Consider the following 27,564-nt stretch of genomic DNA (forward strand, 5'->3'; position numbering starts at 1 on the left):
GCTAAAAACTTACTCACCATGTATACAGATTTAAGAAATAAAAAATTACATGTAAAGAAGCCACATTTTAAGGACTGATTTGACAAAAAGGTACCTTTCCTTGCTTCAAGGAGGTGCTCTGTTTTGAGCCCCATATGTTGTCACCCTGAAAGCAAATGACCCAGCACAGGTAGAAACACACTGAGGCTCTTTTGCAGCAGTGTATTGGAGTCTTCAGCAAGCAAGAATCAAGCCCAGAAGATAAAGACATCACTGATCCTTGCCTACCCAACAAGTATCCTCTTACTGAGCACTCCCAGGCTAATTCAGAGCAGCTACACTTCAGCTAAATAAGCATGGATCTAATTCACCTCTTGCACCCAGCTGAACCACGTAATGCTACTGAGGCTAATGGAATTGAGTCACTGTGAAACCTGCATAAATGTTATTAGTGCTATTGATCCAGTATTAGCCTAAGGAAACTGCCCAGTAAGCTCTGAAATCTATCTGCCATTTCAGATTTTAGTCACCCAAATCTTCCCCAAGTAACTGAACCTCATTTTCTTGAGGACAGCTGAATTTAACCTTAGTTTTCTTACTCCCTCCATGAGAAACACATGGCTTACACCTCATGCACCAGTTACCACTAAATAGGAAGACATCATCTGCTTGTCTTGTGATACCACCCCTCTGTTGCTCTAAATTCAAACACAGGAATCTGATCCAAATATTAGTGGAGACCCCAGCTCTGGTGTCACTCTGTAGTATAATGAAGACAGGGACCTTCCTTCAGGTTTCCTGAGGTGTGACAGAGTAGGATTGAACCCTTTGAATTAAATACTGCAGATCAGACATTTTGAGCATGCCCTTTCTGGTGTGAGCTGATGGGAGGGACAGGTATTTAGTCCCAAATCATGCACCACATGCTCAACAGCTGTGATTTCAGCATGTAAGCTAACCCTGGTGTTCCCACCATTCCCAGTGCAGGAGCAAAGCTGCTCTCCATGGAAATGGGTGGGCTGATCTGATTTCAAAAGCTATCCCAGATTATGAGTTGACTTTTTTGAAGACATGACCCTGATGTTAGACAGGGAATGTGAAACCAGGTTTCATCAGGTTAACAGGGTAACCTTACCCCTTTGTAAGTATATTCCAGTCCAGGAATAAGTGTATCGCTACAAAGCATCAACTTAGTTATATCCAAACGGAAAGGCTGCTAAAAGCATCCAGTACCATTAAAACAATACAACATTTGCAGACTTTTGTCTGCCTTGCAGACAGACAGGACACAAGTCTTCAGCCTGCTAATATAAAGAAATACAAGAGGATCTTTAAAAAGGCAGGGGGAAAAATGAAACTGGGCAGACAGATGCAGCAAGGGGTGCCGGGCCCTTCAGCATCAGTGGGCTGCAGCTTTCAGAAATGTCAAGCCTTCATTCTCTGTTGAATTCAAGTGGATATTGTTGCTAACCAGAACAGCAAATCTTCAGTGTCATTTGAAAGATAAAAAGTGTTCTTACCTTGGGGACTTTGTAAGAATTTTGTTCCAGCCAGACACAATTATTTCAGTGTGTTTTTCATAGTTATTCCAGATTCCCATTTGCAGCAGCAAATAAGCCTTTCTGCATTTCAGAATTTTTCCTTCGCTTTGGGGACCTAGAAAGAAAGCCATATTACACTGCAATTAACGTCTGGAATGGTGCTGTGAAATAGATCTTTGTTACCAAAATCATTGTTTCACAGTGCCATCTACAGTGCAATCCAAGGCAAAAGGCAGCAGTCATATTGTTCTTTTCACTTGTTTCCAAGAACACATAGAAACTGTGATAAGGCAGCTCTGAAATATCACTGCATTAACTAAAGGCAGAGTTTGCTATACTAGAAATTATAATGTGTGCTGCTCACTTGTCCTTATAACCATGTGCCCTCTCGTCACTCAGATGCTGTGAAAGCTGTGAGGTCTGAGACACCACCATAGTGCAAACAGATTTCCACATTATTATGTGAAACCTCCAACAGTTTGAACCAGAGATTATTAAAGACGGGAAAAAATCTTTCATTAACTTCATAAAAATTTGGCCAAGGCCCTTGGAGTCTGGCTGCCTCGGGAGCAGGGGATCTGTAGGGTCACATCCATAGGATCATGTCTGTGTGATCAATCATCATAGCGCCCTCTCACACTTTCGTCTCTGCTTGCTTCCAACACCACATCTCACACCCAGCCCACCTGTACCCAGAAGCTACACTTTGAAATCACTATATGGAGACACTTTTGCAGCAGTACTGACACACGTTCCACAGAATAATGAGCTCAAACACTCCATTCCATACACATTCAAGTCTCTTTGCTTTTATTGTTTATATTTGTTCTCTCACTTCTATCCCTGGGCTCAACTTGACCTTCTGCTATTGAAAACATGACACAGTGCAATTTGTGAGAGTAATAATAACGTGATCTTCACCTACAGAGTGATCACAATAACCTTTTCCCATCTTCTCCCACCACTCTTTTCATTTCACTCTGCCTTTGATCAATTAGAAACTTGCTTTTAAGAAACACAAAATTACACTATAACATTGGAGGGCAAAGCATCTCTGGGGCCATAAAAGCACATAGGCAGACACCTTTCAGAAGCTTAGGAGAGGAAAACCCCTGGCTCAATACACTCAGCTCCTTTCTGTTCAGAACACCATGAGAAAATAGAATAATTGCTGGAATTAAAGAGGTAGCAGGCCAGCAATCTATAATTAATCACATTTTACTCTGTCTTCACTTTCCAATGTGGAGAGTTTCAGAGTGAGCCAAAATGCAATGCAGCAGTTCTACTCAAAACAAGATGGGGGCAAAGAGGTGTCTTAATACAAAGTGCTACCATCCTGTATTAATACTTTCTTCCACAAATACACATAAAACAAAAATATTTTAAAAAATCAGTTTGCCTCAAAAGGTCTATTGAGAAAAAGCAAACAAACAGGTTTTTCAATATAGTATTGAATGACCGAAACGGTTGTGTGGGACATTTTTATCCATTTTATAATTGGACAGATAGATAAATATATTCTTACAGTGCTCTTGTGAAGTCAGTATTACAATACACTAACTCAGGTTTTAGTGCTTATCTGTTCCATAATTTTTATTAGAGAGGAAGAAAAACTGTGTAGATGCATCAACAGGTAAATACTAACTTTAGTGTAACCTGTTCTGTAAACAGATGTTAAACACTTGTAAAAGACAAGGAAGTATTGATTATTCTCATTCTAATTAAATGGGTACAGCAAAAGCAGCAGATGATACAGCCACCAGCATATCTTGGGGCTTTCTGATGCCTTCCAGGCAGCAGTATTTCTTAAGAAAATGGGATTGTTTGAAGGGACCGTAAGGCAAACTCCTACAGTGCAATCTTAAGTCTGAGATTCAGCAGTTTTATGTCAATAAAGGAGGCAAATCAGAACAGAAGCAAGAGGCTCACCTTGTTAATAACGGTAAAAGGAATTCCAGGCTTCTCACAGCAAAACCATGTTTTGTGTGTATTTTGTGGTCGGTTGTTTTATTGCTGGTCCCTGCCTCATCTCAGGGCGTAGCGTTACTTTGGAAAGCAGAGCTGCTTCTTTACAGGCTGCATGAACAAGCAGATCACTCCTGACCACCCATGCCAGGAGCTCTGCTGGGGCAGCACAGCCTGCGAGGGCAGCTGCTCCACCGGTGGGCATCAGCCCTCCCAACTGGCCACCAGCCCTCCCAGCTGGCCACCTATGAGCAAACTGAGCAGCTCTTTAAACAGCGGCATCACCTGCCAAGAGGCACCAATATGTCTGACAACTGAAATTTTGTGGATGAAGTCCTTGACTTCAACACAGCAGGGTTAATTTACACAACAGGGATTTGAAGAGAAGTTACCCAGGGAAAGCAATCTTATAAAGAAAGGGGTTGTTTTTCTACACAATGAGTTCTAGCCAGGAGGCAACTGAACCCCCACCTCCATCTCTAGCAAAGCTGTAGAAAAGGAGGAAGGAGGAAAGGGGAAAGGGGAAGGGCTCCACTCTCAGTATTTGTGCATGGGTTGGCCACGAACAACTCCTGCTTTGCACTTGAGTTGCCCTGGACCCCACAACTCTCCTTGTGTTAGTATTTAAGGCATCCATGTGCCCAAACTAAGACTGTGGGTTCTGGCATCTAAAGGGAATTTCAGTGGCCAGATCTGCTGTGCCTCAGGCCCAGCATAGCCTGTCTCTGTGCCTCTGCGCTCCAGTAAAATGGGTATAAATTGCATTTCCCTATGCCAGGGAAGCATTTCGAGAACAGAAACAATAAAGGTCTGAAGTTATTTGAAAAGTGTATGGGCACTGTATAATTCCTTTGACAGATGGAATAAGATAGCATTTTAAATTAGGTACTCTTCCTACCAATATTTACATGTTGTAAAATACTTCTTATGGCTACTTTCTGTAAAGAATAAATTACTAAACCATTTTACGCCATCTTTTATAATAAGCTATTAAATAATTTAGAAAACCTCCATCCATTAAATATTTAAAAGGCCTTAATTTCTCCATTCCCAATAATTCCTCACTTAAAATAAAGACAGTTCATCCCTTAAAAGACGACTCTTCTGTAAAGCAATTCTTAAAGAAGGAAGAAGTATGGGTGCCACATACTTTACAGGGCAAGTTGCCAGCCTGAGAGTTTAACCCCACTGTCAACCCTATTAAATTCTCATCTCCTACTGAATAAAGAACTGAGAGAAAACAGAACAACATTTGCAAATTCTTAGAAGAGGAAAAAAAAGATATCTGGTCTGGTCACTATGGGTATTTGAAAAGTGCTGCTATTTGAGTTTGAGGGGAACCAGAGAAAAAAAAAAGAAAAATCAAGAAAAGAGCTGGAGCAAACACCTGCTTGGCCCGTTCCACCTGTTACACACCAGTTAACTAACACAGACCGCCCATTTCAGGGCTAAACGACTATAAACGGGACATATATTTAGCGATATCCCTCCAACGGCCCCTTTTTCCCACAGCAGCACTTCGCCCCTGGCCCACAGGCTGAAGGGCAGGCGCTGCCCCTCAGGGGAGGGCCGGCACCTGAAAGGTGACACTCCTCGGCCCGGCCTGGCAGTCCCACAGCAGTTTTGGAGCCGCGAGTGGGGAAATCGGTTTGCCGGCGTGCAGTAACGTTTATTTTTGTCGGTACTAAGGCGCGTTGCGGAGGGGCGGTACGGGCGGCGGCGGAGTGTCTCGCCCCCCTGAAGGCGGCGGGCGGGCGCCGGCCCTGCGGCGTGGCGCTGCTGCCCCCTGGCGGCCGCCCGCCGCCTCCGCCCGCAGCCCCGCGGAGCTGTCCCCGGCACAGGCCGCATGCATAATTTAGCGGCGAGCTATTAAACACTTCCAACTTTTGTCATTACTCGGAAATCTCATTAAATCTCCTCCGTACAAGGTGCACCAATTGCTCCGCCGAACCCCGCTCATTGTTCCCCGCCAGAGCCATCCTGGCCCTCAGAGTGATCCCCTCCGTGGACCCCACCTGCCGCAAAGCCTCTCATTTGTGAGCGCTCCTTTGTGCGAGAATGAACTGTCCGTGCAAATTAAGTTTTGTCATTAATCATATTAACACGTTGCTGTCACAGGATTGCTCCGTTCACCCTCCTCACGGAGGGCGGGAGCCCACAGGAGGCAGCACAGGGCTGGTGGCCTCCTGCACCACCTCACAGGCCAGGCCATGTCTCTCCAGGGTCTCCGGTGAGCCCACAGAGATGGGCCAGCCAGAGGGAAATAATGCAGTTTAGTTTCTGAATTTAGTCCCTCGACCCTCACGCAGAAATCTCTGTATCCAGGTAACTTTAGCTTGATCTGAAGACTTCAAGTGGCAGTAAATTCACCACAGCTAAGTTATTCCAACAGTTAATTAACCTCACTTTAAACACTGCACCTGATTTCTAATCTGAATTTGTCCAGCTTCTGCTTCCAGGCATTTGAGCTCATTAGGCCTCTTACTGACAGATGAAAGCACCCTCCGCTCTCCGCTATCGCTGCCCACGCTCGCTGCTCGCAGCCCGCCATCACGTCCCTGATTTCACATAAGCGAGATGGAGGAAGCCTCTCCTTGGAAGGCTTTACACTATTAAACCCATCATGCAGCTCCTCTCTGCATTACTGCCAATTTCTTAACATCAGGTATTTTGAAGTGAATCTCAGAAGATACAGTAACCAGAGGTAATCTTTATCAATACCACAGAGACAACAAACCTTCCAGCTTGTACCTCATGTTCCCTCCTTATATATCCTGCTTGTCTACCTGGCTGGCACCTCACACAGGGACAAGTAAGGTGCTTAAAGGTCTCAGTTCTGACCATCATTACTCACACCGGGTAACAGTTATGCTAGGTAGGAACACACTGTGCAAACTGAGGAAGGACACAAAGTTATGCACATAGTAACATTAAGACTATTCTCACAGTACAAGAAAGCAAAACTTTTACTGAGCCCAATTCCTCTACCCTTTACTCCCAGAGTCAACATCAACTTTTCTGCCACATTTACTCTCCCGCAGATATCACTCAAAGATGCCTGATAACACCAAGCTTCATAGCGTAAGGCAAACTGAAGTGAGAAGTCTCTTCAGACAGCAAGTTGCCTAGATGAGGTAACACCAAACTGCAAGGGTGCTTCCTCACTTTTAAGCCAGGCATGTAGCCTAAAAAACACAGGGGGGCTGCAGCAGTTTGCAGCACCTCTCAGACCCCAGCAGAACTGCTTTGCAATGACATCACTTTCCATGCATGGCATCAGGCTCTGCTGGTGGCCACTCAGTCTGTCACCACTAGTCAGTCCCTTCCACAGGAATATTTCAAAATCTCACTTAAAAGCAGCTGTGGGAGGTTGGGAGGAAAAGAAAACAATGCCAATGAGAGCTAAAGGAAATAAAACCCACAGCCTCTGAAGAAGGGAGTACTGAACTGCTATTATATCCACATAGCATGAGATACTGACTATACCGGCAGCTGGACCACCCATACACAGACATCCTCTGTGTTTTGGGGGAAATGTGTCTGTTTTCGCCAGCATTTGGAGTTCTCTAGGGTATATCTGTCTTCACTGTCTCCTTCAGAGATGAGAACAAACCTTCCATCCGTTGTGGGCATGTTAAGAGGGTGCGCTGGGAGGACTGCAAAATATGCCTAAGCCACCCTAATTCTCTGCCCCAGTCGCTGCAGCCTTCCTCAGTTAATTCTCCCAGAGTGAGAATAGCGAGTTGGGTGTACACTCTCTTGGAAAGCCTTTTAAGTTGGACTCATTTTAAGTGAGAGTTTGGGGCCTCCAAGTTTAGTCCAGTGAAGCTCAGATCACACAGAAGCAATAACAGCAGTGCACAGAATCAGAAAACAAATCCAAGCAAGGGAGTGAAGGTGAGAACTAGAGGACTGCCAGATCTCAAGTTCACACAGTGTAAGGATTTGAAATCAAAGCTGTTGCCTCCTCTACTGAGGCAGACCAGGTCAGTTTTATACTCAGAACCTGATGTTATGCAAACAACAGGAGCTAGTTCAGGTCCCCTTCAGGCAAGGGAACAGTAGCTTCTTCATATACACTAACTCCAGTGTATATTCTGGGGACCTGTGGTCACCAGAACTCACAGCTTTCAAGTGTATTTACATGGCAAGAAGAAGCAATCTAGCAAATTAATGATATGAGTTATGCTGGCACAAATATCTGATCACTTACAGTTCAGAATTATAATCTCTGTGTATGAGGGGATCACCTAAATTAAATAGAATCTCATTTAGAAAACTAATTTTTAGGAAAATGTTTTAGAACCTGCTCTCTCAACTCAAACCGAGTTCACATATTCCCTCCAGGAAAAATTCTGCCCAGACCAACAGGACTGACCAGAGAGTAAAGTACAGCCATTCTAGCTGTAGAGTCAGAATAGACCCTTTTCTCTATGCAGCATTATTTATTATTCATTACCATCCTACAAAGAAATCTTCTACCAAAGCAAACGCCTGAAGAGGTAACTATTGCTATCAAGGTTTCAGTTTTTAAGGTTGCACAAACAGACTTCCCAACTTGGACAGCCAACACAGCATATCTCCTCATTATAGCCCAGCATTTCAACTACACTTATCAGAGAGAATTTTTCATCATGATTATCCAGGTTCTTTCAGTCCCTCACTACAGCTCAAAATCTTCCCCACCCCGTGGTGTATGGCCTGCTTAAGAGATGGGCAGACTTGCAGGCACTGTGTAGAAGGAAACACAGGAATTGCTCCAACTCTGTTCAAAGAGGAGGCAGAGCGGAAACAGTGCCCCCGCTCCACTTCCAACTGACCTCCCAGAAGCAGAGCAGTACTTGTGTAAAACAGACAGCACACCAAAAAAATGTGGAAAGAAGCATCTTTGAAGGAAATCTCTTCAGCAGGATGTTTCAGACAAGGCAAATATGCATTTTCCCCTACTGCAAAATTTGCCTGCCGGTAGCAGAACATTAAAGTTGCTGCACAGATTATCTCAAGCAGTAAGACACTGTTTTCTATACCCTGAATTGATGGAGGGATTTCATTTCTCCCACAGAAGAAAAATATAACTGATATGCTATAGAGCAGGTCACTCACCTTTCTTCCCACTCACCAGGGACCAGGTGAGCTGGTAGGTTATTTTGCAGAGATCACTCAGGGGAGGGAGGGAGGGAAGGTGTATTAAATTTAAATAAAGTATACTAAGTTGTATATTAAGTTGTATTAAGTTGCATTAAGTTGTAGCAGCCAAAATAATTCACACATCACAACATTCTTCTTTCTTTCTGCAGGGCAGTGGCTGTTTATTTTCTTTAAATTCTTTTTTTCTCTTCTTGCATTAATACATACTCATTCAATAATACATACTTATGCTCTCATCCAAGCTCTTACTTCATAATAAACAAATCAGCAACTAGACAGTCATCAACCCTCTCTCCCAGAAACAGTTCCATACTTTCCCCAAGCTGACTTATCTTTCTTCCAAAGCCTGCTTCTCCTCCAAGCCTTGCTGCTTCTCCAGGCCAGCACAGGACAGAGCTCTCCACCTTAGCAGAGCTCTCTAACTGAGCTGACCAGCTGATGTCCATTTGGCTCTTAAGTGTTGAATCTCCCACAGCTGTGCAGGGCTGACAGGCCAATGCCGACTTGCCTCTTAATCAGTTACCAGTAACACATGATTTGACTCTTAACATACTGAATCTCCCACAGCTGTACAGAGGTGACACTCCCACAGGAAGGGAGGGAGGAGGGGGCCTCATGTCAGTTTGTGCCTCTGGATGATGCACTGGGAGGTCCCAGACCTGTTCTGGGTGCCTGGTAGCCAGCCCAGGGCTCACATGCAAGAATTAGATCATCCCTGACTATGGGTGACCATTCAAATTAAGAACAAGAGGCAATCCCATGGAAATAACATGAAAATTAAGAGATTCAGCAAGTGAGAGCGGTAAAGAAAGGTTGAAGTAGCTGTTGGTTTCATCAAGAAAAGAGAGTTTATTGGAGACGTGCTAACTGTCTCCTTGAAGAGGTTTGCTTTAAAGAAGGGCATGATTTAAAGAAGTAGTTCTCTGTAGCTGCAAATAGCATAAAAATAAAGTGTCCTGCGAAGATAATTTGGTGGGTGTATGAGGAGAAACTTTCTGTTTCCAAGTGTGGGAAAATAGTGCTACAAGCTACTCAAAAAACTCATGGAGCCTGCTTCAGTGGAGGTTCTTTTTAAATTGGCTGAACACCTCTGGGATGGTCAAGGCTCCCTTATCCATCCGTAGGATTGGATGACCTGTTCGCTCAGGGACTGCAACAAGACTACATCTCCTTTACACCTTAGAGGGAAAAAAAGCACCGGAATATAAATGTGAGATAAATAGTCACTGTTCACAGTGTCATCCTCAGTATCCTGACCACAGACCGTTGTCAAGTCAGAGGTTAGTGGAGGAAAATTGTGGCAGAAAGAAACTGAAAATACCTCCTACACATATTGATTTTTTTTCATGCAGACAGGGTCAGCTTCTGTTACATTTAGATATCTTTCCTGTGGTTGTCAGGGTCCTTATGCAACCAAATTGGTTCTTTCTGATTTTACTGCATTAGAATACTATATTCTCATGTTATTCCCCATTCACAGTAAATAGTTACAGCATGTCCACTCATACTTCTCTAAACTGTACTAGGCTCTGGCTTCAACAGGGTCTGTCCATTTCTGTGTCACCAATGTAATCTAGTCTCTGCTTTTGTTTCAATTCATGAAACATCCAAGAGGAAAACACAGAATAGCTAGTTTTGCTTTTAGAACACAAACATGCTTCATGAGCAGTGGATGCACATTGGCTGATGAAGAATCCCAACTGTCTGAGTATATGGGATAATTGTTCCACTTGGGACTCATTAGCTAATTGTTTAAAGATTCTAAGGAAAAGCATTTCATAAATACAGCACTAAATTTCCAGAACTGTAATTATGGGCTGAATGCACATTTTTAGCACCTGTGTTATCAACTACATAAACCAATAACAAAATATCTTGTAATGTGCTATCTCTGTTCTCTCTGTCAGTCTCGGGGTAGTATATAGGATAACTACTAGCAAATGGAAAGGTAACATTTTTGATATTCCCATTTTTGTACAAAGATAACACAATCATTTTAGGATTGGTTGAAAATTCTGCCCCTAGCATACAGAATTTCTTGTGGCACTAATGAAGAACAAAACTTGCACAGGAGGAGCAAGGCACAGACCAAAGAGCTGTAGCCCAGCTTCTTGATGTTGTTTTGTCACTTGACTTTCGTGCTATGGGACAAGCTTTTTACCCAGTGTTAGAAAACCTTGTTTGCTTATCGGAGCCTGCTCCTCAAGTTATTTTTAAAAATCACTGCTCTACTGAATAGGAAAATTCCAGAACCAGGTTCCTGACCCATCAATTCAGGAGCTGTTATGAAAAGAAAAAAGCGTAGTATCATTCCTCATTTTCTGTAATTGAATGACAGAGGCAAAATACTGCTAATAAACTAGCAAGGCATTTGTATGGTGTGAAGACTTGGAGTTGCGTCAATAAACAATTGCACTTTAAAGAAGAACCCAATATTGTTCAGTCTTAATCCTAATTAAATGAACAAAAGCATATTCAGAACCAATCTCAAAATTGTATTTGCTTTTCTATGGCTTGACAACATCATGCCAGATGGAAGTACTGACCATCACACAGAGTGCACCTGCACTGTACACAGCACTGTCTGAGCTAGGGATAACTTAATTCCTATTCCAGCATCAACAGCACTGGTCTTGAGTCCTGAACTCTGATCTCTGCTCAACATTGTACCATGGAGAAGTATCTACTTGTTTGGAGCTAACTGGAGCACCACAATCACAGTATGGGCATGGCACAACTGGGTTTAGCTCTCATTGAGCTTGAGAGACCTGGGTGAGGCTGTAGCTGTACTCTATTGCTCTTCAGGTACCTGAAGTCATATAAGGTTTTCTAATCCCTGACAGCAGCCTACTACTGAGTCAAGAAGAAAAATGAGCAGATAGATATATCTGTTAATTATCTCCTGAGCCATTAGTCCCATGTCCCTGGAATCAATATTACATTGCCAGAAGAAAAAGCAAATTTAAAAAGTGGACAGATCTCAAGAAGATGTATCATTTGTGATGCATAAGCAGCATGCCCTAGCTAGTTTAGTTGTCCTGGCAGACCACTGACCACTGACTCTACCTCTCTCCTGCAAGCCCTTGTATTTCTCCTTGTAACCAGAAAAATTCCAAATTCCAATATGAATACATAAGGCAACACCCTCTTTCAGGTGTTTTCATTGCCAGCAGTACCAGTTACTTCATGCCCTGATACAAGTGAATTTCAGAAATCCCATAAATTACATTTTGCCTCTTCACCTCCAGAAGGGATTTCCTTCATCCTTTCCTCTTCCAGCCCAGTCCTTCAGGCCTCCTTCCCTGTCCCTTCTCAGCCCTCTCTGCTTCTTGTTTGCACAGCATCTCTCCCTGCCTCCTCTGGGAGGTTCAGCTGCTTGGCAGCAGCATGTGTGTGAGCATCAAGAGAATGGCTGTCAGGCAGGGAAAGAGACCCCACCTGGTGAAAAAAAGGTCTCCCTGTTTAGAGCAGGTTAATCATCTGCTGACTGCTGTTTTCATCCCTTCACAGGCATGAGGAAGCCAGGTTGAGCTCTGACTTCTGTTGCAATGAATAAGGAACAAACCTCAAAGGGTGCTGAGGGATTGTAAAGGAGAATAGTCCTGGGCACCTTCTTGTCACTGTACTACCAAGACAGGACAGCAGCAGCCACAGCAAGCTGACTACTGCTCTTCAGAAACTGTAAGAGAAGGTGTTAGCATGGTATTGCCCCCTCAAGCACCTAAAATATCAGAGGGTCCTCCTTGCCATATCTGTTACAGCTATAGTAACAACGTGTTTCCATACAGGAGGCTCAATCAGTTACTCTGACTGAAATAAGACCACAGCGTGTCTTCTTCACAGCTAAAGATAAAAAATTTTCTTTATTTGTTTTAAAAAATTAAAGAAAAAAAAAATCTTTTTCACAAAGCCCAGAGAAGCCTGAACTTTATGCTTTCAGTTACCAATCTGCCTAGGATGGATTTTTGTTTTTCTATTGCCCCTTCGTTCATGCACAAGACACTTCATGATCACAAAACCAGTGTATGATTGATGGGACGAGCTGGGGGGAGAGTAAGTGGCATAAAGTTGATTATGCTTTGAAATGCTCAGGGTTGGAAATGAAGTATGAGATCCCCCCACTTTCCCTGCTTCACTTGAAGGCAATTACGATTGCCTTAAAGATGTGAGATCTGTTGAAAGTAACAAATTGTTTATTGTTTGTTTATTTTCAGGGTAGACAAGAATCAGCTTTTAATCAGCTTTTCATCACCACTAGAGAGCTATTAACTCACTTTAAAATAATTAGAAAAAAGAAAAGAAAAATCTTCTCCAATTATTTTTATCCAGGAAAGTGGGACTTTATGAAAAGAAATCTCAAGATTCACAGCAAAAAAGTTAAATGGGTGGAACATTTTGTTCACTCTTATAACAATGAGATACTGTTTGCCAGAGAGGTGAGGAAACAAACCATGAAAAATAACCATATTTGATATTTTTCCACAAAGCCTGCCACAGTCAGTCACCCACTGAGTGCTGATTGACTTGTACACCTTGTCACAGCCAGCACTGCCCTGCTCTCCGCCTTCCAAATCTCTCTCTGAAGATTTTCCCCACCTTCTGTTTCCCAGAGCACTGCCCTTTTATGACAGCCTCCAGGTTTAGTCCCGTATTGGTAGTTGTTTCCCCTCACCAACCCCAGATACAATTTGTCTGTACTCAGGCGCACAATGGCAGAGCTAAAGAAAATATCCACCATTTCTTTTTCTGTGGATTGCGCTTCCTGAGCTTGTATGATGTTATGGATATTGGCATCTGAATAAGAAACAATATTTTCAGCTACCTTGAGTGGACACTCCATTATTTCTGCTGAACTTTTTATTTTTTTAAAGGAAACAGATTGCAGGAGTCTTCCATTTCTCTGATCTTTGACTATTCACAGAATCTTGTCTTTCAGATCCCCACAATACACATTTTTTCCATTTTAGAGTAAATGAACTGTGAATACTGTCCTGGGGGAAACAGTACTCAAACTTAACTATAATAAAGAGAGCAACCTCCAAATTTCAATCATATCAGAATTAGCAGCATGTATTAAATGTTTCAGCAGGTACTACCTTTCTGTGATTGCAGATAGGCAGCTAGAGACCCTCCATCTCATATAGAACTTTCCAGAAGTTCTCCCCACCAATATAACCATGAAAATATACCCTCAATATGCCTCATTTCCTTCCACCCTATTACCACATACACCTTTACCAGTAGGCTGGTTGTAACTCAAATGCAGTCATCCTTACAGGAAAACAAGGTCAATCATGAGCACTTTGCTAGATCCTGAGACAACTGCTGTTGTTCTGTTGTGCTGCTGTTGAAATGCTAATCAGCAGATATTTGCTTTTGGGGTGGTGACCAGGCAATGTCCTATGTGTGCTCCTAAGGCACAATTAAGTAGCAAGCAGCCTTAGGTACAAAGCCTGTAGGACAGACTTGCTTTGCTGTTATCACTTTGCAGAGACCCTGTCCGCAAAGCCAAGAAGGGATGCCCTTCTTGATGGTAGGCATTAGTCAAATACAACTACTCGGATCCAGTAACAGATAACTGAACAAAAATGTAATGGACTATAAGAACTAGATCAGACTGGACTATGGATTCTAATGGATGATTAACTAAAGAGTGTGTGAGGGGCTGAGCTAATTAAGTACCCCCCCACCAGGACCCCAGTGGCCGTGGGGTTTTTTTATTATTATTTTCTCAGTTGCCTATTGGAGATGAATTGTGATTCACTTTAAAAAAAGGATTTTTCTTGTGAATCGATCAGTGTTAGACCCATTTGACCTACTAGTGTCTCTTTAAAGATTGATGAACTGGAACACAAAAGTGAAACTCTCTCACTTTAACTGTTCCCATCTGAGTTTCCTGCACTGTGAGATACATTTTTAAAGAGGTCTACGGAGTGGTTGCATCATTGATTCAGATTCTAGGGGTTTTGCACAAAGCATTTCCATAGCCTGGCAATAGGCAAGACAGCCACACAAACTGAGAAAAGGCCATTAGCAAAGACAGTCACAGGACTGTTTTAGATTATAAACTGCTGTTATTAAAAATGTGCTACATCTCACAGACCATACCAGGAATTTGTTAGGCCTTCTACTTTAATACTTGTCACTAATTAAATGCAAAACAGCAACACTAATTTTTTTTTGAAAAAGAGAGATATGGAAAAATCACTTACTGGATTTATATGTTCGCCTCTCCAAGTGAAACCCCTTCCTTGCAGATGACAAATGTTTTGGCCAAGATTAGCAAGAGGAGCTGCAAGTAACTGAACCTTCACTCACCAGAGGGTACCACTGCATCCAAAAAGAAAGATATAGACTTTAAATTTAGAGCTGTGCCTTGTGCTATTTCAGACAAACCCCACTTGTTTTCACACAGCTATCTACTGTCAATTGAGTCTAATACATTGTTTTTCAACCAGGTGTGAAGTCCTGCCCACCTCTATCCTGCCCTAAAATTCACAGACAGTGATCAAAATTCCTTCCTCTCCTCACAGGTACTGTTTGGTGAGCACCCAAAGGACATTTTTGAGAGGGTGCAATCACCCTTATTTTACCCTCCTGGTCCTTTTTCTTTTTTCTAAGCTGATGGCTTTAAGCAAATAGAATAAATACTTGGGCATTTATCTGTTTAGCTGCATTCAGGTTGTATGATTCTGAGGAGGTATTTGTGAGTATGAAGTGTTTTGTAGCATCTGCATGTCAGAAAGACAGTATAACTTGCTTGGTATACTGACACTACTGTGTAAAACAGAATAAATGGCCAGTGGAGAGTATGGTTTATCATTTTAAATTATTTTTGCACTCCAGCCAAAGACAGTTGGTTTCTTAAACCACAATTTTGTTCCTTTTTAATTTGATTGCTCAATTGTACAAGAATTCCTAATTATTTCTCTGCTTGCAATAGCACCATCCAACTTATTACCTGAGAATAGCAGTATTACATAAATAATCTATTCCCTTTTTAACCTGAAGGTCTCAACATCTGGTCTTCAAGAACATGAAAAATTTCTAATTTAATAGTGGAATATCCCTATGATAGTCACCCTAACTGGAAAGTATAACTTTCTGAAGCTTCCTGTTCTTCACTCAGGAGGATTTAGGGTCAAATAGATCACTCAACGACAGTGCATCCTCCTCCAGCAGACACCCAGAAGTGCAGGGAGAGATCAAGAGCAGGCTGGCTGTCACATGAAGAGCCAAGACTTGCATGTTATTTGTCAGCATTCAGGCTAGAAGCATGAGTGTTGCACTGAGGAGCTAGCAGGCTGGAGTGTAGCATTGTCATTGTTTCTCTGTGCTTGGATCTATGCTAAATTAGCAGAGCTGTCTGAATACGATGCTCAAGCCTGGCTTAACCTCCACTGCAACAGTCTAGACACAGCTGTAGGTTATCCAGCACCCCTTGGAGTTTTCATCCACCAGACATCTCTGGTCCACATGGTCTCCTGAGACATGTCCCAAAGCACAGAATCACAGCCATATCCTGTCTGTGCGTTGTACAGTGTTGAGGAAAAATGTTTCAGAGTAAAACAAAAATACAGAGGTTGCTCCCCTGGCACAGAGGACCAGTGACAGTATGTCTGCTGTGACTGGGTAAATTTCAGCTGAATTCGCACAAGAGCAGGATATTCTTTTTTTTAAAACATCTCTAAGAAAGATCTAATGAGCACCATGTAACAAAAATAAAGTCAGACCAGACTTGACAAGTTTGTAATTAATTTTCCTTGGCTTTTATTTACATCTTTGATTCTGGCAGTCTCCTGAACAAGAAACACCGGCTCCCGTTCGTTACTCCTAACATAGCAAAATCCATAACGTGGCAGGTGTTTGCTACTCATTTCATTGACACAAGTATTATGTTTAATCAAAAGCTGAAGTAAGAGAAAATGAATAAAACAAGACAAAACAAAGTAAACCCTGTAGCACAGGTCTATCCTCAATGCTTCGCAGTTTGGCAGGGCGTTGCTGGGTAGAATCTCAAAGAGTAAAATTTGTCTGCCCGAATCACACACTGTATTGTCAAATCATCCCATGGAAGCTCTACAGAGACATCCTAAGAGACTTCTCAGCTCGTGTCCTACCTACCAACCAACACCCTACCCAGAGATTTTATAAAGTTTCTCTCCAATCCCTTCCTGTTGTAAGTATGGCCTACCTACAACATAGCCCTCTTTCTCATTACCCACCTGAATTATTTCAAACAGGACAGCCATGAGTCTAGCATTAGGAGAAGGCAAAATCTGAAAATCTTTGTGAACCAGCTGTTGTCTTACCCTAGAAAGCTAACAGAGATGTCTAGAAAAGGTAGGAATAACTAACGTTCAAAACAACCATTGGACAATGCATTTGCAACAGAAAGGCAGTGACCGAAGGGCCTGAAGCAGAAGCTCAGGTACGCTTGCCAAATGATGTACTTGTAGCTGCACTGAGACTTGAGAAAATATATTCTGAAAAACAGGATCTTCAAGCTTGAAAACCAGCATGACTTGGGAGTCACTTAGAATTTAAGCATGAGTCTCGTGACAGTCTTATTCAAGGCACAGTACTAATTATTCCCAACGGGGAATCCCCCAGTGAAACGTGTGGGTGCTTTCTCTATTACGTGAGGCCAAAAAAAAGCCAAAAGAGTTGGCGACACAGAGCAGCCCTTGCAACAGAAGGCTGTTTATCTCCTCCTTTAATAAGATCAACTACCATATCTTAATAGAGCAGCTCCTCCTAACAACTCCTCCTCTATACTGTGTAACCTGACGAGATCTACATGATATCAAAAGCAACACTGGATGAAAGACGGAGGCCCCGAGATGTCCATTTTTCATCATGTATAATTTGTAAAGCTACTCAAAAAATAGCAAGCAATTTAGCCTGGAATTTTGCCAGCTCTGATATTCATAGCACATGTGATCAAAGAGTAGAATTTGCCAGTCACTGGAAAAACAATCAGGCTCATAACCTGACTTCCACTGAAGACAAAGCCCATAAACATTACTGTAGATCAGAGTGTGACTATTTTCATCAGGCTGCATTGCACTGGACATTAAACATCTGCAGAGTCAAGGCCTACATAAGCTGAAGTTGGGGCAGATAGTTCCAAGAATTTAACATTCCCAATACATGAGCAATTTTCAAAAGAATAAGCAACTAAGGCACTATGAAATCACACTGAAAATTTTTAAAAAAATGATATCATAAATGGATTTTATGTAATACTTCAGGTTATGTTACAGCATATTGACATATACAACAAATTAAAACAGCTAATTCATCTTACTACCTTCCACTGATAATTTTTTAATTAAGTCACTTATCTTTATCTACATATTTAAGAATGTAGATCTTTCATTATTCATCTCTTAAAGAAAATCAATGTTGTCCTGATTTGCTACAGCTCAAACAACCAAGCAGTATTAGCTAAGACAACCTAATAGAAAAATAATTCATTAACTTTATTAGCAAACCCTAAGAAAATGCTATTGAGCACATTGTCATACTCCTAGAAGTCTGAATTATGAACCAAAAGCTTAATGGTGTGACTAAAATATACACAATAGTTTTTTTAAAAAAGCTTATAAATAGGAAAGGAAAAGGGAGAAAACTATTAAAAACTATTAGAAAAGTTCAATGAAATGTTTAAGAGAGTTCATCCCTAATACTGAATTATATTATAAAAACCAGTATCAAAAGGCTTCATAGTCCATAATGAACTAAGAAACTGGAAGCTAATCTGTAGCACTGGTTAGATGCAAGTGTCTAAATGCCTATCCACTACACAGTTTTGAAATATTTGCACATCAAAACAGACTCTGGTTTTACACTTGGGATTCTAAAGCTTTATAAAAAACACCGTGAAAAGAGTAAACTTTGAATCTCAATTTCTGGAGGAAGCAGACTTTTTCTAGTCATCTTAAGTGTCCTTTTCTTCTCAGGGTGACCTTAACTTTCAGGTTTGTAAAATGGTTTCCTCTTGTGTTCAATCCTACTGTGTAATAAATTTTAAAAATGACTATTTATCTTCTTTAATATATTAGTCATATGTAGCAGGAGAAGCCTCTGTGGGAATTTTTGCTATCGAGTTTGCTCAAGCTTAAGTCAATGCTGATTTAGAAGATATAACTTACACTTAGAAACAAACAATCATGAATATATTTATTGGAATAACATCTTTTCATTCTCCTCCAGCACCATGTTTAGTTTATCAGTTGCAATACTATATATCGATATATATTTACAGTGACCAAGGCAATTTGAAACTAATGCTTTTATGTTGCCCATCTTATTACACTTTTACAAGCCTGAATCACTGGCATTTGCAAAACAAATAGATCTGATGGTTCTGAAAAATGCAAATGACATGCAAATTAACCAGGCAGGTATAAGTCATATTTATTTCAGAAAAGTGAGAATCAGTGCATTGCTCAAAAAATGCCTCTTGCAAAAGTTATATTTAAGCAAGTTTAAATATTTTTAGATTTTTGCCTTACTAATCATGACCTCAGCTGCTTGCACCATGTAATGACAATAATGAATAAACATGCTGTGCTTATGAAGAACTAGAACCTAACAAGCTGATCAATTGTTAATTCTATAAAGTGACTAAAACGTGTCTCTACTATCAATAAGTAAATCAGCTTCTATTTGTGGTACTAATGCACCTTGTACATATCCTCCAGTATCCTGCCCTTCTCTATAATAATGCAATTATCAGTTTGGTCATATTTAAGTACAACCTGAACAAGATTTGATATTATTTTTGTCTTGAGGGTGGAAAAGTAGAACGAAAAATTGTTTGGATATTTAAAGAGACACACTACATCTGTCTGGTCGATGCAGATTTTCCATTTGCCCTCCAATTAGTTACACAAAATTATTCATTTGAAAACCAATCATTTTACAGTATTCTTCTTAAATCTTACAGGCTATTATCAGGCAGACATTTCAGAAAAGAAGGCCTTTTTATTATTAAAGCCCTCTTGCTCTAAGCCTCTGTAACAAAGAATTTAAACAAAAGACAACAGTGCTCGTTAACTGTAACAGAAGATGTTACTTCTGTAGAAAAAAAGCATTTAAAACAAGACCAGTTTGGCTTTATTCAGTCTTTATTTTTCCTCTTAGATGAGGAAAACACAGAAGGTGTATCAAGTTTTCAGCCATAATACATACAATTATCTATATTCCAAATATGCTAATTACAAATAGCTGCCAGTCTCCACTACATTTCCAAGCTAGATTTAACAGTAATAGTTTATTCATTGCTGAAGATTCTGTTTGAGAAGAAGAATGTGTAACACATGCAAAAACCAAGAGTTTTGCTGAAAATATCTTGTTTTCCTCTCACTCCTACAGCCATCTGCGTGGCGTCATGCACATTGGCAGAGTAAGTAATTCATTTAAAGTTGCTGCACCTTTTTCAGAGTTATAAACAGTAACTGTTCTTAAACGTTTAGGTCTTCTATGTCTATTCTATTGTTAAACTGAAAATATATCACAAAAATACATTAGAAACATCTACAGGAAGGAAATGTTCTGGAGGGAAATGCTATTAAGTATGTGGATAAGCTCAATACCAATTAATTTCTAACACTTAAAGAATCAAATGAACCTATTCATTTCTCAGGTGGAAGGTTACACTAATTCTGCCAGAAATTGCCCCACTTCACTTTAAATTCATCCCTCCATGTCAATTTGGTGTAGGAAGGGAGGGAGAATCGTTTTTACTCAGTACTCTCTTAAATTAAGAGAATCAGTGCAGGTTTTTAAAGTAACTCTTTCTAACAAAATTTTGTTCTTTCAGTGGTCCCTGAACAGAAACAGATCTATCATTAAACAAAAGCAGAATGAATCATTTTAGCAGCACACCAAAAATATGCGGATAATTTAGTATTAAAAAAATTATTTTGCTTTTTTTCCCTTCAGCCCCAGTTAAGCCTATACACCCTATAATTGGTAAGTATTTCCACAGTTAAATTGTTACACCAGTAGTACCTTTCAGCAAAAAAGTCAATGTCAAATACTCTCTGATATTCTTCCAAATAATGGATATTAACTCAAAGGTTCAGAGACACTGTTTAACTGAGTAATGTAACAGGAATACACAGATATGATAATCTGTCTATATTCCACAAAATTACTAATCTTTTTTCAGATTCAATGGCCTATTCTATGTGCAAGTCCACTCACTGCTGTAGATGTGTGTTTGGGGAAAATTTTATAGCACTTGACTTCTAACCATGGTGCTTCACAGTCATTAAACTGACAGTGCTCAGTACGAATTGTAATGCAGTCAACACCAGCCCACCAGACAGTCGGGATCAGTCTTTTACATCTACCCCTATCATGCTGGGCCAATTCCGGTGAAATCCGTAAAACACCCATGGAGTGAGGCACAGCTGCATATATACAAAGAGGAAAAGGTTTAGCCTCATAACACCACCACCAGCTGACCAACATTAGGTTCGCTGGCTCACTACATCCCCATCTTCCCTGGGGAGGAAGCAGTGCTGTGGCCCCAGACCCGGGTTTAAGAGCAGACCAGCCACAACAGCCTTCTCTCTTCTCAGCTGTACGAGTGTGGCTGAGGAGAAGCCCCTTCCCTGCGTGCTCGACGAGGCACGATCCAGGGAGCACGTCTGGGCAGTGTGGGGGAAGGCTCACCCACCTCCCCTGGGGAGCTGATGCACGCAGTGCGCAGGTGGCAGTGGAAGAGAGTTGTGGGGCATCACAAAGATTTCTTTCACACACTATTGCATTTTCTAGGAACAGGGCAAATGGGTATCCTGAATACAGCCCTGGCATTGCCACAGTCCCTGGCAATGGCCAGAAGAGGAGATAACAGCAAAGGGGAAGAGATGACCCCTCCTTCCTTCCTCGTAACTCTATCTGCTAGCATTTGTCAGGAAATTGGAATCAAACAAGCAAGGAGTGTGGGCTGCCTGAGTGCCCAGCAAAGGGAGCATCACTAGCAACTATAGATTCTCTATTTCCTTCTCAGAATTATAGGGAACAAAGAGGCCCGAAGACTAATTTAAACAGGGCATATTAACCCCACGGCTTGTGCTCAAAAGCATACTTCCATTAAAGATCTCAACCACATTTGTTTAATAGTTTAAACAAAACAAGAAGTTTCATTTAGGAGTCTAAGTTAAATGAATTTTGCTAAGATATTGTAATATGGATGCAATTACATTCATTTCTGAAACAAGACATTTCTTTTTCTGTCTCCAAAATTATTATCATGTTACAGTGGCTTAAATTAAAAAAGAAACATTTATTTTATCACCCTGATATCAGCTCACTACAATATAACATTTTTGAAACAGGAAAATATCACAGCTTAGCATCATAAATCCAATACTGCAACAAGATAAATCCTTCCTATTAATGTAAACCACTGTATTTCACAATATATCTACAACTGCAATGCACTTCTATTTGCTTATCAGACTATCATAAACACACATAATTCTCATTGAATAATGGAAGCAGCAAAGAAATCCGGGGGTAACTATGTTCTGTAGGCTAAAACAGCCACAGCCCGGTCCTTCAAACAGATTCACTTATGCAGGGATGTTCCTGCTTGTATATGACAACATAAAATACCATCATCCCCATAACTGAAATCTAGATAACACAACAAATGACATCGAAGTATAGTCACTCCTTAATTACACATGCACAGAATGTATGCTGGAAGCTTTATTAACTTGCAATATGTATAAATCCCAGAGATGCACATATGAAAGACTGAGTAACCTATCAATTAAGAATTTCCAGATTTCCCACTGAATACCTGAGGTGACACTGAAATGACTCAGAAAAAAAAAGAAGCTCATTTAATTTTGTTGAAAAGAAAAATCACTAACCATTCAATGCTGCCCACACAACTAAATTTCCTCCTTTTCCCCTTTACACTGAGATTAACACTCTGAAACTTGCGCCAAATGGGAATTTGGCACACAGTTTAGGAAATGCAAACACATTAATTAATAACCTGAATCATGCAAATATGAACCTGAGATTTGCAATTTGTTTAAAAAAGCTAAAAGAACTCGTGTTAACTGGTTTACCCATGTCCAGGCATTAGTCAGATGCTTCTGGTTTAGTTAGCAGTTTCTTGTAGGGTAGAAAAAAAAAGCCTATGAATGTTTTAAGAGCTAAAGCATCAGAGTCCTGCCCTTCTCCTTCTAAGGGGCTAGTTGCATCCAGAACCAGCAAGTCCAGACTGACTCCAGTTACACCATGTCCTTCAGTTCAGGAGGATGTAACGCACAACTGAGTCGTGCTTTGCAAGTGGCTTGTTGAAGAACAGAAAGGGGCAAGAGCTCTGCATCGAGGCTTGGGGACTAAGTTCTTTAACCAGACTTTTACCATCATGTAACACTGAGGCTGGGATTGCTGCCCATTAATACATTTATCCTTGGTTGTTATGTCTCACAGCACTTGTGACACAACCGGTATTTTAAAGGAAGGAGGGAGGGAGAAAACTTGCACTGATGCTGTGCAGAGGGAAATATCCTCTGAGGAGAAAGGCCTGACCCCACCAGAGTTTTTATTCCATAGATGTTCCCTGTAAAGTGTAACTGGAATTGAAGCACAACGAAGGGGCAATAGAAACAACGGGTCACCTTTTGAGTCACTGTACCCAATGCAACTTTCCTTCATTTGAGCTTTACTCTGGCACAGTTGTACCAAGTCAGAGAAAAATCAGCCTTTCAGCTCACAGCCCTTCCAAAATAATTGCTGGAAAATATAAAATAAAGCAAAATAGGTGAAATCTGCAGTCCTTTGTTCCTCTTTATAAGCCTCTTTAGAATAGTAAAGAGGCTTCAGTGACTCATAGACCAATAGAAATCCCCATAGCTTGCAAGTATTCAGGATGCTTTGCCACTGCAAAGCAGCTCACATCACACTGCCTAACCTCAGGTGAAAGTGTGCTGTGATCTTCTGATCTGCAGGGTTGGCACTAGCTTCAAAACAACCGCTTGCATGATGGCTATCAAATTTTTCAAAGGGAAAAAGAGATGCTGAGGGAGTTTTCCTACTAGACCTTGAGAGGGGGCAAAGAGTCCCAGGGCCATAAACTGTGAGAGTGAGATAAGGAAAATCCAATACCTTGGATGAAAAGTATATATATAGGAGAACTCTTTATTCTGAATATGCTTCCAAACTCCAGGACAAAACAGTATCCTCAAGACTTTCCTCGGGAGACTGGAATGAGGCTTAGCACTCCAAGGTAACTCGTTGCTCCATATTCATATTGATAGTGAGTTTAAAAGAACAAGATATTTGTCTTAGAGTGTTATTAAGGATTGATATTCCAAACAAAACAATTTTTTGCACCCACAAATTCAAGTTTAGTTCTAGATTAAGATTTTCATTGGCCAACAGAGCTAGGTGGCACTGCAAAAACGTAGTAGTTTCAAGATTTGATAAGAAACTTTATTTTACATGAACCTGAGAATTAACTGCTTTCCATCAAATATTTTACTGTTTACCTCTTAAGTGGACATTTTTTTCTAATACTTGAGGAGTACTGGCCAAATTCTGCCCTTTTCACTCAAAGCCCAGTCCTTAACTGGGCAGCTTGCCTGAGAGAGGACAGCAGGTGTTGGCCTTGGATTAATAAAAGATTGGCATGGGGAGACCAGGAGCTTCTCCTCACAAGTACCACCAACCGGTTGCCAATTCAGATCTAATCCAGAGCAGTCACATCTGCAGGCAATACCAGGTAACGCCTGCACAGTGAGATGTATGACCAGGAGAACTGGTGGATTTAATCTAGTTCTTGGGAATTTCTGGAGATCTTTTTATGCAATTTAAATCATATCCCAGAATTACCAGAGCTGGAGCAGCCTTCTAGGCAGCTGAGCAAAGGGTCCATGGAATAAGTGGCATGGACCCAGGCTGTCTCTGCACCCTGGCAAGGCAGAAAGCTCTTCAGTATTGGGCTGAAATCTATCACCAAGCCTCTTATATGATTTTGCCTGTGTTTTTTCTTCAATAATTGGGAGCTTTTAGCTATCAGAATACATCAAACCTGTACCTTCCACAAGCACTGAAGTCACTCAGAAAAACGATAGCAAACATCAGTGTGAAACTAGAAGGCAAAAAAAAAGATCTGCTACAGCATCATCTAAACATAAGACAGTAAGTAATAGCATTAAAAAAATCTATTTCACACAGATGAAAATCATTACAGTTCTCTAGAGACCCTCTCTCTCTCTGCAGTAACCCATGTCATTTCCTAGCTAGTAAAAATGTGCCACAGGATATCAAAAGACGGTAACGTTCTTCTAATTTTAATATTCCTCTAATCCAATAATGGCTTGTTTACTGCTTTCTAATTTAAAGGTAATTCATTAGATGTATCCTGTCACGTCTTATTGGCATCGAATGCGTAAGAATCATATGCACCTCTGAGGCATGTCAGCTGTACTGCTAATATTCTGTGTGGTTCCCTCAATGTAAGTGACTATCGACGCAATGGTGCTGATAAGGGAGTGCGTGTGTGTACATACATATAAATTACAAACAAAAACATTAAAATACTTCAGGGATGAACTCTGGACCCAAAAATTTACGTTCAACCCGAAGAAGTCTAGCAAACAGAAAATAGTTAAGCTAATGTAAGTGATTTGTGTGCAATTATTTGTGACAGTGACACAAAGGGTCTCACACAGCCTGTGGGGAAGCCCGACAGACCTGCGGGGTCTTGAATGGGTCTGCTGCAAAATGATGCAGGTTAAGGAAACACCAGACAGAAGATGCAGCCTGAACTCAGAAATGCACATTTCAGGAGCCTGACCGTGCTTGGCAACATCTGTTGTGATTCTGCAAAAGCTACCCAAGACAGCTGAGATTTTGAGTAACCCTACAGCAACATACCAGGGTCTGAGGCCAAGGACTTCGAACCTGCTAGACCTTGGCAGCACAGAGGCACCGAGGTCCTGGGGTGAAGGCAAGCGCGCAGCAGGAGCCGTTAGCACAGCGGGGGAACACGCGCTCTCCTGCCTCGCCAGCTACGTACGGCAGCATCCACCTGGCCGCACGGTTTCCCTCCTCGCTCCCCTGACACGCAGGCTGTGCCTACCTCCACGTGAGCAGCTCTACTCCAAGCAATAAGGCAAAGAAGGCAATTTACTACAGGAAAATCCTCTGTGTGCTAAAACACGCTGTTCAGGCAGCTTTCCTGCCACAAGGGCTGAGAACTCTTTGGCTGTTTATAACCTGTCAGCAACCGGCTCAGCCACATCATCTCCCTCTATACTAGGGAACTAATATGTCCATTTTCAATAATTTCTTCCCAAGAAGTGAAACCTTTGATCAACCACATGCATGTGGCTATTTAACGAACCATGCCTGTCTCGGAGGAGGGCACAGGACAGAAACACAATGAAACCATGCTAGGAAACCACCCTGTTTCTCCAAACTTGCGTTATTTCTTAGGAGCACGGCAGGATCCCCACATCAGTTTGGAAGACAGTTTGGGTCAGTACGTGTCCAAAACCACCTCATTGGCTGTCGGTGATGTCATGCCCATGCATTAATCCCCAGTGACTGCAGGTTTAACATCACGCATATCACCGCATCATCTACATAATGACAATGAGTGCGCGTCTTAGAGGAAATTACTAGAGCAGAGAATAAAGCAACTTGTTGAAACAGAGAAAGTCGCATCTCTTAAGTGGTTATTTCCAGCTTTTTTTTTTTTTTTTTTTTGTCAAAGTGAAGTTGGTAGAGTCAGGAAACAAAACATGCCTCACTGAAAGGAGTGGGTATTGTTATAGCTCTATTTTAAAGAAAGTAAATCTTCAAGATCTCCACTCAAAAAGATAAAAGTGTCAGTAGTGAGAAACCAACTGATCTGGGAAATAAAAGTATTTCAGTAGCTGTAAAATCGGTAGCTGAAATCAAAAGCATTTTTAAAAAGGAAAAAAATTAAAAAGTAAGAGTGATATCTCCAAAGCAAGCTTGTCCGTTTGCTGGTGACATCCTCATCACGAGGATAACTGTGGCAAGAAATGAATTGCACACACACGCACTAGTACGGAGATGTATTTACTTACAACACAAATACTTGAAGTGTTACGGACTCACACGGTCACACTCCCAGAGCTCGCCCAGCCCGGGGGGTTGCCTAAAGACGTACTTAGAAGCCCAAATATCCCACAGACTTGCCGGCGAGGGGGCTCTGCCCGGCGCCGGGGGGGCACCCCGCTGCCTCCCAGCCCCGACCGGCCACTTCGGGACCAGAAAAGTCACCGTTCCCCACGCCACACAACCTCCATCGCGGATTAAGCCAGGCTTCAGCTGCGCCGCCCCCCCTTCCTCGGTGCGGATCGCCCCTCCGGAGGGGACCCCCGGTTCGGCAGCGCGGCCCCAGCTCTGCCCCCCCGGCCCCGCTTACCTGCCCGCCGGCTCGGCCGGGGAGGGGCTGCGCCGGAGCTCGGCCGAGGCAGGAACACGCGTGTCGGGAAGGGGGGGGGCAGCATCCACGGGAGAGCGGGGAGCGCACCCGGCTTTCAAGCTGCGAGGAGGATGCTCCGCGCAGACCTCCCCGCGTAGCGGCGCATCGCCCAAAGTGGCTTTGGAGCTCCCGCCCCGCTCCTCCTCTTCGGAGACAGGGGGAGGAAGCACAGTGTTACGGCTTCTCTTTCTCTGCCACCTCCGCGGGGCTTCCCGTTCCCTCCCTCCGCTTCCCCCCTACTCCATGGCTCCACCGCGCACGTTAAACGCGGAGCTAAAGCGGTTTGGCGAAGTGCCCTCTACCCCCCTCTCCCCCCTCTCCTCCGGGCAGCGAGGATGCTGCAGGGGAGGTTGCACTGAGCAGATTGCAGAGCTGCACGCCCTGCTCCGCCCGGGCTTTTAACTGCCTAACAGAGCCCTGACCTTATTT

The 27,564-nt window shown here is 42.0% G+C and overlaps 1 protein-coding gene across 1 annotated transcript in view; it reads right to left on the bottom strand.

Annotated features, from left to right (window-relative positions):
* The window catches only part of LOC141947541 (uncharacterized), a 131,243-nt gene extending 103,926 nt beyond the window's left edge, over positions 1-27,317 (bottom strand). The window contains exons 1-2 of the mRNA XM_074878710.1: positions 27,076-27,317; positions 1,500-1,635 (exon numbers count right to left, since the gene is read on the bottom strand). Coding sequence (XP_074734811.1) covers positions 1,500-1,635; positions 27,076-27,160 — 221 coding nt within the window. The 5' untranslated portion in view covers positions 27,161-27,317. The remainder of the gene's footprint in view (positions 1-1,499; positions 1,636-27,075) is intronic.
* Positions 27,318-27,564: the final 247 nt, after the last annotated feature.

Source organism: Strix uralensis, chromosome 10 (assembly GCF_047716275.1).
Source record: "Strix uralensis isolate ZFMK-TIS-50842 chromosome 10, bStrUra1, whole genome shotgun sequence".
In the NCBI taxonomy this organism is placed as follows: domain Eukaryota; kingdom Metazoa; phylum Chordata; class Aves; order Strigiformes; family Strigidae; genus Strix; species Strix uralensis.